Below are 14,363 nucleotides of genomic sequence, written 5' to 3' on the forward strand. Positions count from 1 at the left end.
GGGCCCCGTCCTCGGTGCATGTTTCAATCTGTTCTTTCATCCGGGCAAGTGTGTTCCTCCCAAATCATCTTACAGCTCTTCCACGAGAACTGTTTCTTGTTGAGGAAGCAGAAGAAATGCAAATGTGAGAGAAGATGCACTATGAAAGTAGAGGGAGGGAGAAGGGCTGGCTGGGTGGGTGAGTGGGTGTGTAGCTGTCAAACAAAGACTTCCGGAGGACAAGTTGAAAACATGGATTACACAGAGTGATCAGGCCAGAGTGGAAGGATTTAAGGCAAATACAGAGTGATAGTGCAGAAGTGAAAGCAACTGCATGGAAGAGGAAGTGCAGTGACGGAGGCGAGCTTACCTTCAGCACTCACGCTTGCTGACTGAATGACTTTACCATCAACAGTTGGAGGCTGACTTATAAAGGCCGACTTGCTCCCCCACCTACTTCCTCCCACACACTGTATTGCATACACCCACAAGGACCAGGGTGCAGCAGAGCTAATGTTGATGCACTGCTCTCACTCTCTCTGAGGCAGAGAACAAATTGATGAGTTGTGAGCGGCTGGAGTGAATTTCCCACCTCCAACCACAGCCCCCCAGTACAGCATGTATCATTCTGCATAAGGTACACCAGTTCATACTGCACATGCTTATACAGGCGTGCGTTTCTTTCTGAAATCATAGCGTCTTAATGAGCACTCTGCGCATCTAAGAAACAGAAAACGTATAGTATTGCTTGGTTTTCAAACTCAGGAATCTGACAAATCCTGAGGAAATGATCATGGTTAATTTTGGCAGCAGTTTTTTTTTACCTGTCAACGATTACACTGTTTAACACAATGCGTGTCAACAGACCGATCGTTGCTGATTTTTTTAACAGCTCATAAAAAGACATACTTTATTACATGCACCCACTTTTTGTCCACATAGTCATGCCACCTAATAGCCAATGCAACTCCCAGTGACACCCATAGGGTGTCAGTATGTGTCTCTCTGGACAACTTGAGTTGTACATTACACATTGGATGTAGACTCATGTGGCTCGTTAAATATAATTATACTGTTGGCATAACTCCACCGTGACTGAAATGGATAACAAAACATGTATTCATTATTCATTATTCATTATTAAACGGCTGGCAATCTGTTCGCAATCTGCTTTTTGTTGGTGAAAGTATTAATGCTGCACTAATGGCCAGGACTTCTTTGAAAAAGAGATTTTTAATCACAATGGGAAAAAACAGGTGTAATAAAATTAGAAAGTAAATTAGAATTCATTTGAAATATTATATGGCCACCTGACAAATGTATGAGTCAATATTCCCAATTTGAAGTCTATTTTGGTATCCACCACCTTCTCAGAAAAATATATGACTCTTTAGCAAGATGTTGCTAACTTAAAGGTGCTCAGAAACACATGCATATCTATTGCCTCCATACAGCTCTCAATATGGCAACAGCGGAGCCTGTGGCTAGCAGCTAACAGTGGCTCCTGAGGGTAGGTGCTGTCTGCTAATGTAGGCTTCAGTGGATTTATCTTGGTTTTATTGGTTTTATACAGCTGCCTGCTACTGTGGATGGAAATGATGCCAGGCTGTAAACCATAACAATGAGCTAAAAAAGAAGCCAAACACCGCAGTCAGGTGATAGTTATCTGTGTGTCCGTCTAAATACACAACCACTTTCATCACTTAGCCTACTTTTGATTTATTATGAAAGTTTCATTCGGTAACTTTGATCAAATTTACTTTCGTATCATATTTGTTGAAACTGCTCTATCCTCACAGAAGTGGCTACATGATACAGATACTCTGTCGCCATGTTCCTCTGGCTCCTCTTAGTCCTCCTTATGGCGTTTGCAAGAATCCGCTGTGCATGACAGAAACCAATCAGAAACAGGAGGATTATAAAACGCTGTGTTGATGTGTAATTGCTGCTCGTCAGATAGAAATCGAGCTAGCTAGCTAGATACTTTTCTATTTCCTATGAATGTCTGCTAATTCCACCATGCTTTCATGCGACACCGGTCACATAAACTGAAAAAAGACGAGCAATAAAGTTGTCACTAATCTGGCGATACCAATGTGCTTGACAAGAGTGTGAGGTTTAAGCTTTTTAGGGAAACTTTGCTGAAACTTTGCAGCGTCGGCAATACAGGAGCGCATAGCTTCGCATACGGTCAAGCTAACTATCAGACGGGCTCTGATTGGTTGTTTTCAATCAAGCGTGTGGATTCTGCAGACCTTTTACTACAAAATGATTGACTATAGCTGTTTTACATCTATTCCATTTAAAAAAAATGTGAAACCATTAAAACATTTAAAGATACTCCGACTCTCAATAGATCTAATGTTAGTGATGTTTTTAAAGCCGGGATCTTTCATGAACGATACGTCATTGTGTGGGATCCATTGTGCAACTATCAGATGACATCTGCTTAAAGAAAACAAATATTTTTTTATATCATTCAGCTGCTTCGACTCTGGTCTCCAAGGCAACTGCAGGCCCGATCCAGAGCATGCTTTGTGTTGACATGGTAACAAGACACCTCCTACAACGCATGTCTTCTACAGCTCACAGTCCTGCAGGTTGGAAACATAGTTTCAGGCGAGATTGTGGAGACTGAGTCAGATTAAATGTTTTTTCAATCACAGTATGTGTATAGTCGATATGGATTCGCCCAGATGTCCTCTCCAAAACAGTCAGCAGGCTTTTAATGCTGTTGATATTTTGGCCGTGTTACTGTGGTTACTTGGATACGGGGGTTGAGTCAAGTTTTACAGCTGATGGTCTGCAGTGACCAAAGAGCAAGTAAATGTGTTCTGCTACTCCCCCAGATCCTTAAGTTGCTGAGCCTGTGAACTTTTTTTTCCAGTTATTTCGACATTTATCAATGTGGATGAATTTGGAGTCAAAAATAGGCATACATCTCATACAATTCTCAAAAAGCATTTTGCAAGAAAAACAAAACATCTTTAGTCATGCGGGACAAACAGTTCCTCGCCCTCAACTATATGACTTCATTTTGTGAGGGCTGTGACGTTGCCTGCCTCAAAACACTTGCACATTAAATGACAGATATATCGTTTGAAAAAGCCCACCTCTCTAACAGGCTCAGCCGCCATAATACATCTACATGTTTTACACTCCCTTTCGTTCTTCTTGTGCCAGCAAATGAAGCGATGAGCCACATTGCAGGAAGTGGCAACTGAGTGTGGGTGGGTGCTGAATTGCTGGAGGGCTATATCCACTCATATGTTCACTTGTGTCTTTGTAGCAGATGAAAAATATCAGTCTTGTGCCCCACTTTTGTCTTCAGAACCACTTTAAATAGCACCACCACTACGAACTGCCAAACACGGTGCATGTGCCTCTTAGTGTTATGGTGTAATCCATAATAACTGTCTCGGTTTTACCCTGTGACACGGTCTTAGCTGCTGTGTTCAGCACATAACTCAACAGAAGGCATCTTCAAGTAAACAACCGTCAAGCAAAGACTGGAATTATGGCAACAAAGCTGCACTCAATCCCGAGCAGAAGCTCACAGCTTCTCTCTCTTTGTCTTTGATATGCTGTACTTGTGCCCCCTCTGCTGGGTCTAATATAAATTATGTATGTGTTAGAAATTAGAAAAAAGGGAAGGAAAGCATATCATTCTATTTCCTTCTTTAATCTGTTGTTGTTGTTGTTGTTGTTGTTATTATTAGACTATAAAATAAATAGGAAATTATAGGCACAGTTTCCAAGATGGAAGGTGCTCTATCTACACTCTAACACATTTCTATTTACTGTAAACCAAGAGAACCAGAAGAGTATTACAATGTATAATCTGGAAACACCAGATATGTGGATTGTTGGAAAACAAATAGTGTCCTTTTAAAACTATTAATGACAAAAATAAGGCAGTTAAATCAGCATAATCTTTAATTTATTCTTATTTCTTTTCATAAACAGAGCGTTACGTGGGTTTAAAAGACGATCACAAATCAGAAAGTGTATTGTTATATTTTCATTTCCAAATAGTCATCACGTGTTTTCTCCATCAACGATAATTGCATAGTTTAAGGCGTTACCAGTTTCACCAAAAATAAAAACAAGGAGGGTGTTTTTCCCTTTCAGTATAAAAGCATTACGCCGATATGTAGCGATCACCGTGCACTTTTACTCTGAAAAGCCACTCTGGGGGACTCTTCCAGGACTGTGACGTAGGACGCAAATGCGTACGGCACAACGCACGTTCGGGTCCAGGAGCGCCATTGGAAGTTTGAAGAGGGTCAGATATTTTTATGTTTAAAAACTTACTATTCAGCGCATGTGCATAAATAGCGCCCAACGCCGATGGTGCGTAGTATGCACCTGCAGCCGGTTCGGGGATAAAATCCGCGCGCGTGTTTCCGTTCCTGCTGAGTTTCGACTTTAGCATCCAAGCTAACAATATTAGCAGCACTGCCATGCACAAGTTCCATTCATGTGTTGTAGCTGTCCTAGCTCACGGTGTGTTTGCAGACGCGTGTACTAGATATCGTAGCTACAGAGCTGCCAACTTTTCAAAAAACCTTGGAGTGAGATTTTGTCGGGGGTGACCAAAATTTTGCCACACACGTTGGTGGCTATAATATCAGGAAATTTGAATTAATGTGGCGTTGTACCCATGTTGTACCCTGCATTCTGGCCTGGCAAAGGTCTTTTACGAGACATCTTTGCTACCTTAAAGAATTAAAATGTTTTTAATAACTACTCTCATTTACAAAAACATGCCTAATTATATTGCACAAATGTCCTGTCTTTATGTTAAATTCTTTATCATACATCTTTCTTGTTCAAAGTGCTGTTTGGAATTTTTTTTGAGAGGGTCCTTTTCCTAGGCCTGCAAATAAAGTGATAAATGCTATGTGGGCAGCCTTAACAAACAATGCTCTGATGTGTTGAGCATGCAGTATACCAAGAGGTTAACACGGTGCTCTCCTGCTGCTCCTTATGACAGCTGAGTTTACATCACCACACAAAATCACACGCACAAACACAACACAAGATTTAAAGTTTAAGAGTGAGAACCACGTGTCATTAACAGGGCTCTCAAGTTTTGAAGACAGGCAAGAGTGACATATCTATCCAGGATGCTTTATTTTCATTGGTTGCTGGATGAAATCTTACCCAGATACAACAGATACGTTTTTTTCTGATTGGCTATTGTGTAGCCCATTTCTTTTTTCTGATTGGCTGATAAGTGGCTCCTCACAGCAGAACTCCAGGGGAGCGCTTGATTCCTCCACGTTGAGGGCAGCGCGGCCAGCTCATGTTTGCGCGCTGCGGCACATTAAAACATTAAATTGCCGAGTTTTTTCAGCGTGAGAAATACGATGTGTGGCGGGAGTGCGTGACGTAAGACCGAAATGCGTGACTGTCACGCTCAATGCGTGACACTTGAGAGCCCTGCATTAACACACCGTAGTCTCTGCTCGTTGTGTCTGTTTTAACATCTTCTTCTGTTGCTCACTCCGGGACTCTTTGGGGTAAATAGGATGTCTATGCAGCGAATAGGTTTATAGATGCGCTCCTTAGCGCCATCTGTCGTCGCGGAGTTTGAAAACGAACCAACGCGCCTCGGCCCAAAATCAGAATTTCTTTTGCCGTGAAAAATTGGTTGTGTGGCGTGAGAGCGTGTGTCACACGGCGAAACCGTGAGAGTTGGTAGCTCTGTAGCTATGATGGCTACAACACGGCACTAACATATATAATTGCCTCCTTGTGAAACGGGGATAACGTAACAGCGGCTAACGTAGTCCTGATATAAATGGTTGACGTGTCTTCATTGTGTCCCCATTGAAGGGGCCCCTTCCAGTCACACCATGTATCGTTCAAAGCCGACCCTGAAGGACCGACAGCACCTGTACAAGCTCATCATCAGCCAGCTGCTCCACGACGGCTACACCAACATCGCCAACAATCTCATCACTGAAGTCAAACCACAGAATGTCGTGTCGCCCTCCGAGCAGCTCATGCAGCTCGCAAAGACCGGTAGGACATGACTTCCACCCCTCACGTCAGAGGGACGAGATGGTTCTGGAGGTTTCCTGGACTGCAGTTTCCAATTAAATTTTTTTTTTTCTCCTTTCAGGGATGGAGAATGATGACGCAGCAGTCCAGTACGCCATCGGGCGCTCAGACACAGTGACGCCCAGCGTGGGCATCGATATGGAGTTCGATGCCGATGTCCAGACCATGTCCCCGGAGGCGTCGGAATACGAGACCTGCTACGTAACATCCCACAAGGGCCCGTGCCGCGTCGCCTCGTACAGCCGTGATGGCCAGCTGATCGCCACTGGCTCTGCAGACGCTTCCATCAAGATCCTGGACACCGAGCGCATGCTGGCCAAGAGTGCTATGCCTATTGAGGCGAGGCAGATTTGGGATTTGAGTACACCGTCCCTTTTTTTTTTTTATATATCCAGAATTGTTGTGTTAACATTTTTTGTGTGTGTGTGTCTTTCCATTTAAGGTGATGATGAACGAGACGGCGCAGCAAAACATGGAGAATCACCCCGTGATTCGGACCCTGTATGACCACGTAGACGAGGTCACCTGCCTCGCCTTCCACCCCACCGAACAGATTCTCGCCTCTGGCTCAAGAGACTACACCCTCAAGCTGTTTGACTACTCAAAGCCCTCTGCAAAAAGAGCTTTTAAATATATACAGGTTAGTTTTTGGCAAAATATGTCTCTGTTTAGTTTCCCCCGTAGGTTTAGAGAGAATAACAATTGTCGATATGCCGTTTTACATAGAAATTGCCAAAGCTAACGTAAATAAGGCTGGTAACAATTTAATTTCTTAATTCTTTGCCGACTGCTATAATTTTTTGTAATCCAATGCTCTCGTCGGCCGTTTCCCAAAAAGGAAGCCGAAATGCTGCGCTCCATCTCCTTCCACCCGTCGGGCGACTTCCTGCTGGTGGGAACGCAGCACCCCACCCTCCGTCTCTATGACGTCAACACCTTCCAGTGCTTCGTGTCCTGCAACCCGCTGGACCAGCACACGGACACCATCAGCGGCGTCGGCTACAACCCCAGCGCCAACAGCTACGTCAGCTGCAGCAAGGACGGCAGCATCAAGCTGTGGGACGGCGTCTCCAACCGCTGCGTGACCACCTTCGACAAGGCCCACGACGGAGCCGAGGTGTGCTCCGCCGTCTACTCCAAGAACTCCAAGTACATCCTGTCCAGTGGCAAAGACTCAGTGGTCAAACTGTGGGAGATCTCCACGGGCCGCACACTGGTCAAGTACACAGGTAAGGAGCAAGCTTTTTGCTACAGCCCCATGGAGACGGGTCACATGTTAGAATGCTTTATATATTTGAAGGGAAATTTCTGCACCTTTTTTTAACATTTTTTATTTGTATTATTCTTTATGGACGTCCAGTCGGTGTTGATGCTAAAGGTTGTTAATTATTAACTGGGAAAGCTGAGTTCCCCTGCTCGCGGAGGTGTGCTGGCTGTGCCGACATGTTCCAGGATGCATTTCGCGCAAGCCACTGACATCCAGCTGAAGCATAGTGAAGCCGAGTTCCCCCCCTCGGTAATGGAACACAAAAACACAGGTCCTGTCATCAGCGTAAAACAAGCCGGAGACAACTCTTGATTATTTTCCACGCTCCAACTGCAGCACATGTCGGCTTCACTCCAAATTTTCTCTATGCAGGAAAAACCCTGTCACCATAAAAGCACACCTCAAATGTGCTTAACGTTTTGCCAACTCAACCTCTTTCAATAGTGTGGTGACGGTTTATCTCTTGGCTCCTGCAAAAGGTCTCCAGTATACCTGTGTCCAGGTTGTTTGTCTACGAAATACAAATCAAACCTGTACTGGTCCTACCCGCCTGCGGGTAAACACTTGTATGTGGCTTAGGACAACAACCGCCTTCAAAGTGTCTTAGTCCAACCTTCACCGGCCAAGTGCTGCACATGAACGCAACACGTTACTGAAGGCAAACAAAACGTGTCTGCGCGTGAGACAGGAAATTGTCAGGAGAAGAGCTAGTTAACTTTAACGGAGGTTGCATTAAATTTCATTATGATGCGTTCAGGCTCTATTCAATGAAATAATTAGAAAAATGCATGAAGGTAAATTCTAACGAAATCAAGATGTGTTGAGACGATATCCTGTAAAGGGCAGTTTTTGGTGAGAGGCTTGTACAAGTACAGTCTGAAGGATGTTTTCACAGCCATGTTAAATGTATATTCCTGAGGTACTACAGGGTGTCCGCGGGTCCTTAAAAAGTCTTAAATTGCTTTTCCTAAAAATAAGGCCTTAAAAAGTCTTAAATTGTCTTAAATTCAGATTGGCTTGGTCTTAAATTTTTTGGGTGTCATGTCATTACGAATATGAGGCAATCTGTTCCGCCAGGTCCGCATTTTGCTGCTCTATGGTGTCTCTGGTGTCACCGGGGCCACGCCCCTTCTCTTAAAGGGGCCCCGCGTATTCGGTCCCATCAATCCCCTACAACGTGAAGCATCGACTAGTTTAGAAAACATGGGGGGGATGCAAGTTCAACAAAAAATGGCTAGAAAAGAACGAGTGTTTCTGGTCACGGTCGGTGAAATGCTTCTGAAGCTGCGTTATGTGTCGGGAGACTTTCCAGCGGTGGAATCTCACGAGCAGAGCAAGAAGCACAGAGACTAGCGAAGGCCGCCAGCAGCCCGCGGGGCTAGCTGCTGCTCCGCCGCGAGCTCCTGCTCCGCCGCCCGCAACGACGTCAACGCTACAACGCTGGAGGTCACCGGAGGAAATCCAGCGCCGTGCAACAAAGAGCTCATCACCGAAGACCAACGCTGCGGCGCGTTCTTCATTCTGTTCCACGAGTCTCTGGACCAGACCACCGCGAGCAGACAGCTGGACTTCATGTGCGTTATTGGTGACATGACCACGTCCCGTCAGGATCCTATGGAGCACAGCTCATGGGCCATGACACCAGGACCTACTTCAGCATCTCAAAGTAAGTCTGCCATAAATATATATGTATTAACTCACTCATGTATATGAGTATGTGTATCATATAGTTAAGCTTTACTCATGTGTCAAATTAATAACAGCTATGGATAGGCGCACTACACATGAATTAGACTAATTAAAAATAGTTTTAGAATGGTAGTAGAGTGGTGTTTACCTGTCAATATGTCTAAATAGTATACACTAGGCTCAAGGGATGGCTCGCGTTGCTTAATTTGTAAAAATAGTATTCATTCATATTGATCCAGTCTGACATTAATCTGAAGTGGTGGTGTCATGAAGAGATGTGTTGACTGTTGTATGGCTAATGTCTGCCTTTTTTCTTTCTTTTTTCCAGGAGAATGGACCAAATGTCAACTGGAAGTTTTTATATTAATACAGTTTGAAAAGGATTGTTTTCCTAGTATATTCACAAAAGCTCAGGAGTAGACATGAACCTGTGCACAAACATCCATTACATAGAGACATGAGAACTCACACTCACTCACTCACCCACACACACATACATTCTATTATGTAAATGTATTTGCATTTTAAAAGCAGCTGGAAATGTTGTTTATGTTATTTTATAGATTGTTTTTGTTCAAAAGGAACTATGTTGCACGTATTTTAAAAATATATTTACTTAATTTTATAGACATTTGTTCATGGGACCTAAATGTTCTGAAAATGTATTAATAAATATAATTTACAACAGCAATGACATTTGTGTTATCCTTTTGCATTACACCATACTGTTAATTTTGAACAGACATCAGTGTGTTTACTTTGAATTAATTAATTTAGATTCATGTATATTTCCATCGTAAATTAGGTCTTAAATTTTATTTAGACGTGGTCTTAAAAAGTCTTAAATTTCACTGGTTTATTCCTGTAGACACCCTGTACTATTTATGACCTGTTTAACACTCGCGCTAAGCAGTTTATAATATGTCTTTAAAAACTAGTAATCCCAAGTGAAAATACAATAATTAATTGGAATTTTTTTCTGCAATTAACCACTGTATATGAATAGTTTTTATTTCCCATTCAGGCCACTGTCTATTGGTTTGACTGAGTGCAACCGTTGTGAAGCCACCAACCGTAGCAGACGAACACGTCACAGAGGGACAGTTTCGTCACGCTGGTCACATCATCAGGAACATGCCGAGTGTTGCAGCTTCAGCCGTTATTCATCTAAAATATGTCGAATGAAAAGCCTGCCATTCTTCAGCGGCCAATGCCGTCATCTACTCAAGAATCAGCAGTTATTTCTTGCGGTGGCAGAGTGCCGTGTCCTTCCTTCTAAATGCGAATGAACACATTTTGCGTAAGAAGACAATGAATTCCGCTTGTGTTGACATCACGTCTTGACGTCAATTTTTCCAATCATTTAATATGAGTTTGCAGAACTGTTCAAGAGTTCCTCTTCTATATGAGGCTTTTGGTGCATCACTATGGAAACCGTTCACCGCAGGCACACAGGAAACACTCGGGACCTTGCATGGTGATGCTCTTAATTCTGCTCGATTGATATACAAATTGTCATTTAGTTGGTTGAATATATTAATTTTGAGAGAACCTCTATCAAACAAGCTAACACGCTGCCTATTGTCTTTTTTTAAATGTATACCTGTTACCATTATTATAGTGGCATCATGCAAAGGTGATGCAAGAAGCCGCAGCTGTTTTCCGACGTTATTGTTTATAATAAACGTTTTTATCTATAAGGTGCCTTTCAAGGCACTCTAGGTCGCCGTACAACACATTAAAACAATTACAGTTAAGTTAGTTTCTGTGTTTCCTGTAACCCCCGTGAGACCACACGACAGTCAGACGTGGCATCTTCCTCCGTACTCCACGAGTCGCTGCCAAAGACCTCTTAAAGCTGCCAGATGAAACAAAAGGGGCCGCTCTGCCATCGCTTCCGTTTCAGCTCATCGCGTTCTGTGGTTCTCTGCATCTACAGTTTAGGAATTTCTCAAAACCCGTCGCTTTTTTATGTTTCCGCCTCAGGTTAAAATCTTTATTTGTTTCTCCCTCTGCAATTTGCACTTGATACCCCAAATCTAAAAAAAACACAGTTTAAAAAAAAAACTGTTCCCTGAGAAGCGCCACGCCAAATGCGAGGCGCGGGTTTGTTGAAATGGGCTAAAAGGCGAAGCTAACGGCTAACGTTAAAGCGCCGGTTGCACTCGCCGTCGTGAAGCCGGCGCGCGCCAAAGAAACGACGCGTGGATACCAGTGCTTGGTCCACTGGATTGTTGTAACTTGCGCGACTGTCACAAATAGTTCACTGATTATAAACACTATTTACATGTCTGGAGATCATACAAAATAGACATTAATTTTTTTTTTTATGTTTTAGAAACTACTAAATTTGAGTAAATATTTTGCAGCCAAATCAAATAGTTTGCAGGATGTTCAACCTTTTTTGTTTCTTTATGATACACGTAGTCGGCGTCGTAAATACACGAGGGCAAAAATGCCCCTAAGAAATATAATTCTGCCCCTGATGCCGCTAGGCTAATTTCAATAAATTAATAGCGTTTTGTTTTTTGTTGTGTGTCCTGTATAGGTACACACACAAAAAGAAGAAATAAGTTAGAATTGTTAATAGTTGTTAAAAAATGTAATGACAATAAATAGCCACAAAGAAATAAGAATAACATTGAATGTGATTGTCTTTTTTGTTTGAATCTAAGAAAACACTTTGAATTTGTAGACTACTGCCTAATAGTCTTATTATTGCCATTTTAATGACAATTGCTCATATACTGTAAGCCTAAATAACTATATTTATTATTTTTTAACAACAGTTTAATGTTAATTCCCAAGTTTCAAAAAGTGCCCCCAATTTCTTTTTAAATGCCCCTGGAGTTCAGTCAGTTAGGGCAAGAACTACCCTCTAAAAAATATGTAAATTTCCTACCCTGCATGTAGTACTCAAATGTTCTTCTTTACACGACTTGTACAAAGGCAATACAGAAGTTCATGAAGAGGCGTTTACAGATGATGACAATCCCTCGTCTTTGTGGATGTTTGTTTATGGTGTATTGCTGGTTAACCCTTCAGCTTATGTTCATATTTGAGTTGCATTCGTTGTCTTTTTGATTCTTCCCAGTTAATTATGTTTCTTCGCCGCAGAATAATGCAGCGTTCCATATATGTCTCTTTATAAGCACAAGTATGAACAAAGCTCGCCGTAGGCCGCATTGAGTGACATTATGATGCGTTCAAGCTCTTCAGAAGATGTCTGTTCGACACTAAATCTTTACGTCGTCATGCCGCGTTTCAAATGTGATCTTCCAGTGTGCGAAAGGTCAAATGTTCTGAAATGTGTAGAACTTTATTTCCACGGCGTGGGCTCCGTGGTGACCCTGTGTCCCGGTCTGTTTTAGGGGCGGGGCTGAGCGGCCGGCAGATGCATCGCACGCAGGGCGTGTTCAACCACACGGAGGACTACGTGCTGCTGCCGGACGAGCGCACCATCAGCCTGTGCTGCTGGGACTCGCGTACGGCCGAGAGGAAGAACCTGCTGTCGCTGGGACACAACAACATCGTCCGCTGCATCGTGCACTCGCCCACCAACCCCGGCTTCATGACCTGCAGCGACGACTTCCGGGCCCGCTTCTGGTACCGGCGCACCACCACAGACTGAGGCGGGTCCGGCCCCTGGCGCCTGCGCCGCCTCCTCCCCCTCTCACTTTGTCTCCACTCGTCCGAGAACCAAACGGAATGGCCAGAATGTTCCGTCTCCGTGACCTCGGCCAACTCGCCATTTCCTTCTCAACTGTGGGGACTTTTATTTTTTTATATAATTTGCAGTGGAACTTGTGGGACGCCACTTGAAGGAGTAACTTCTCTGTTTTTCAATTTCAAAATTGAATGTCCCCAAGACTGTGGTTTCACTTGTCTTTTTGGCATGACTTCTGCGTTTGGATACGCCAGATCAGAACTCGGCGTTTGTCTCCACCTGACCGATCGGATGGACGTCGTGGTCAAAGGAGCGGCTGTAAAGCATTGGCCGAACACATTTCGTTCCCCCCTCATTTTGTTTAATTTTAAAAGCTTTTATTTTGAAACATCATCGGGAACTGTTGGGTTTTCAGGGCTTAGACAGCCGGTTTCAGCTTTACTATAGCCCCGGTTATTAGATCAATTGTCCACATGCTGTCCTCACCTCAACGAGATCTGAAGTCAACGTGAGCGCGGTCTGGCCGATGGGATCCCAAAAAAACTGAAAAGACGAGGGTCACCACGGCAAAATAGGTTGCGGGGAAAAAAATATTGACGTTACCCTGAAAGAAAAGGAGTAAAAGCAGCATTGCGTCACCTTCGGAACAAACCATCATTTCTTTTTAGATTTTCTCGTTTTGATGATTACACTTTGAGGACGACTCACTTGACCTGTGTCTCAAAAGCCTGACCATTTTTAAAACTCCGTTCTCTGCTCGGAACACTTTTTTGAGATTTCTTAGCTATATTTCTTCCTTACCAGAGTTGTTTTATTTCTCCCCTCCCACTTTTCTATTTTGTCTTTGTCCTTTTGTTGTAATTTTTATTAAACGACTAAAAGGAACAAGCCTCTTCTGTGAAAAGTCCCCTTTCAGAGCTCCTGAACCACAGCTATGGTGATATCGTGTGGGTATTTTAAGACCACAGTTGTTGCTGCAAAAAGCGAGCAACCTGCAGGGAGCACGAATGAGTGATGATACGTCTCTCACGCACACACAGTCATTGTAGATGCACATGTACTTATGGTGGTTTTGGTTTCTGTAAGTCTTGATTCATTAACCTAGATGCTGTCTGAACTTGAAATGTTGGATCAGTATTTTTGCTGACGACACATTATTCATTCTAAAACACGGTGTTGTGTTTATTGACATCCTCATAAAAAGTTACGGAAAGAAGAAGAAAAAAAAGCAGATGAAGAAATCCCTCTAAGCTCCAGCCTGCGCCCACAGATTTAAAAGGTCACTGCCCCATCACTCCGCTCCATCCCCCAACCCGGACTCTCTCAGACTGTCTTCTGGACAACGCCGAGTAAAGCCATGAAGAATTTCTGCTTCAAACAGACTTCCCCCCCTCCTCCTCACAAACACCCAAAACATTTAACCCTGTCATATAAAAAGGTCCTGCATATGGAGGAATGTCTGTGAATTATTAGAAAAGAGGAAGCACAATAAAAGGACACAAATTCCCTCAGTTACTGAGAAAAGTAAACTAGCAGGCAGTGATGCACTTCTGCTTTTTCTGGAAGATGGTGGTTGGGGGGGCGCGCAGAGTGGCACGACAAAAACAAACCATCAGTGGTGGGGTGGGGCAGTTGTAGGGGAGGGGGCTCCGGCCAATGGGGCTGCGGGCACTGCAGCTCCGTCGATGACGC

General features: G+C 43.5%; 1 protein-coding gene and 1 long non-coding RNA gene across 2 annotated transcripts; both read left to right on the forward strand.

The window, feature by feature from the left end:
* The first annotated feature begins 4,215 nt into the window (after positions 1 to 4,215).
* cstf1 (cleavage stimulation factor, 3' pre-RNA, subunit 1) lies at positions 4,216 to 13,559 on the forward strand. Its single transcript, XM_056438100.1, has 6 exons — positions 4,216 to 4,264; positions 5,821 to 6,009; positions 6,110 to 6,387; positions 6,491 to 6,688; positions 6,887 to 7,277; positions 12,376 to 13,559. The coding sequence occupies exons 2-6, from the start codon at positions 5,841 to 5,843 to the stop codon at positions 12,633 to 12,635; spliced, it is 1,296 nt and encodes a 431-aa protein (XP_056294075.1). The 5' UTR covers positions 4,216 to 4,264; positions 5,821 to 5,840; the 3' UTR covers positions 12,636 to 13,559.
* On the forward strand, positions 7,284 to 9,695 carry LOC130208777 (uncharacterized). Its single transcript, XR_008834483.1, has 2 exons — positions 7,284 to 8,981; positions 9,333 to 9,695. It is a non-coding gene; the product is annotated as an uncharacterized LOC130208777 (long non-coding RNA).
* Positions 13,560 to 14,363: the final 804 nt, after the last annotated feature.

This window comes from Pseudoliparis swirei, chromosome 18 (genome assembly GCF_029220125.1).
Source record: "Pseudoliparis swirei isolate HS2019 ecotype Mariana Trench chromosome 18, NWPU_hadal_v1, whole genome shotgun sequence".
Taxonomy (NCBI): domain Eukaryota; kingdom Metazoa; phylum Chordata; class Actinopteri; order Perciformes; family Liparidae; genus Pseudoliparis; species Pseudoliparis swirei.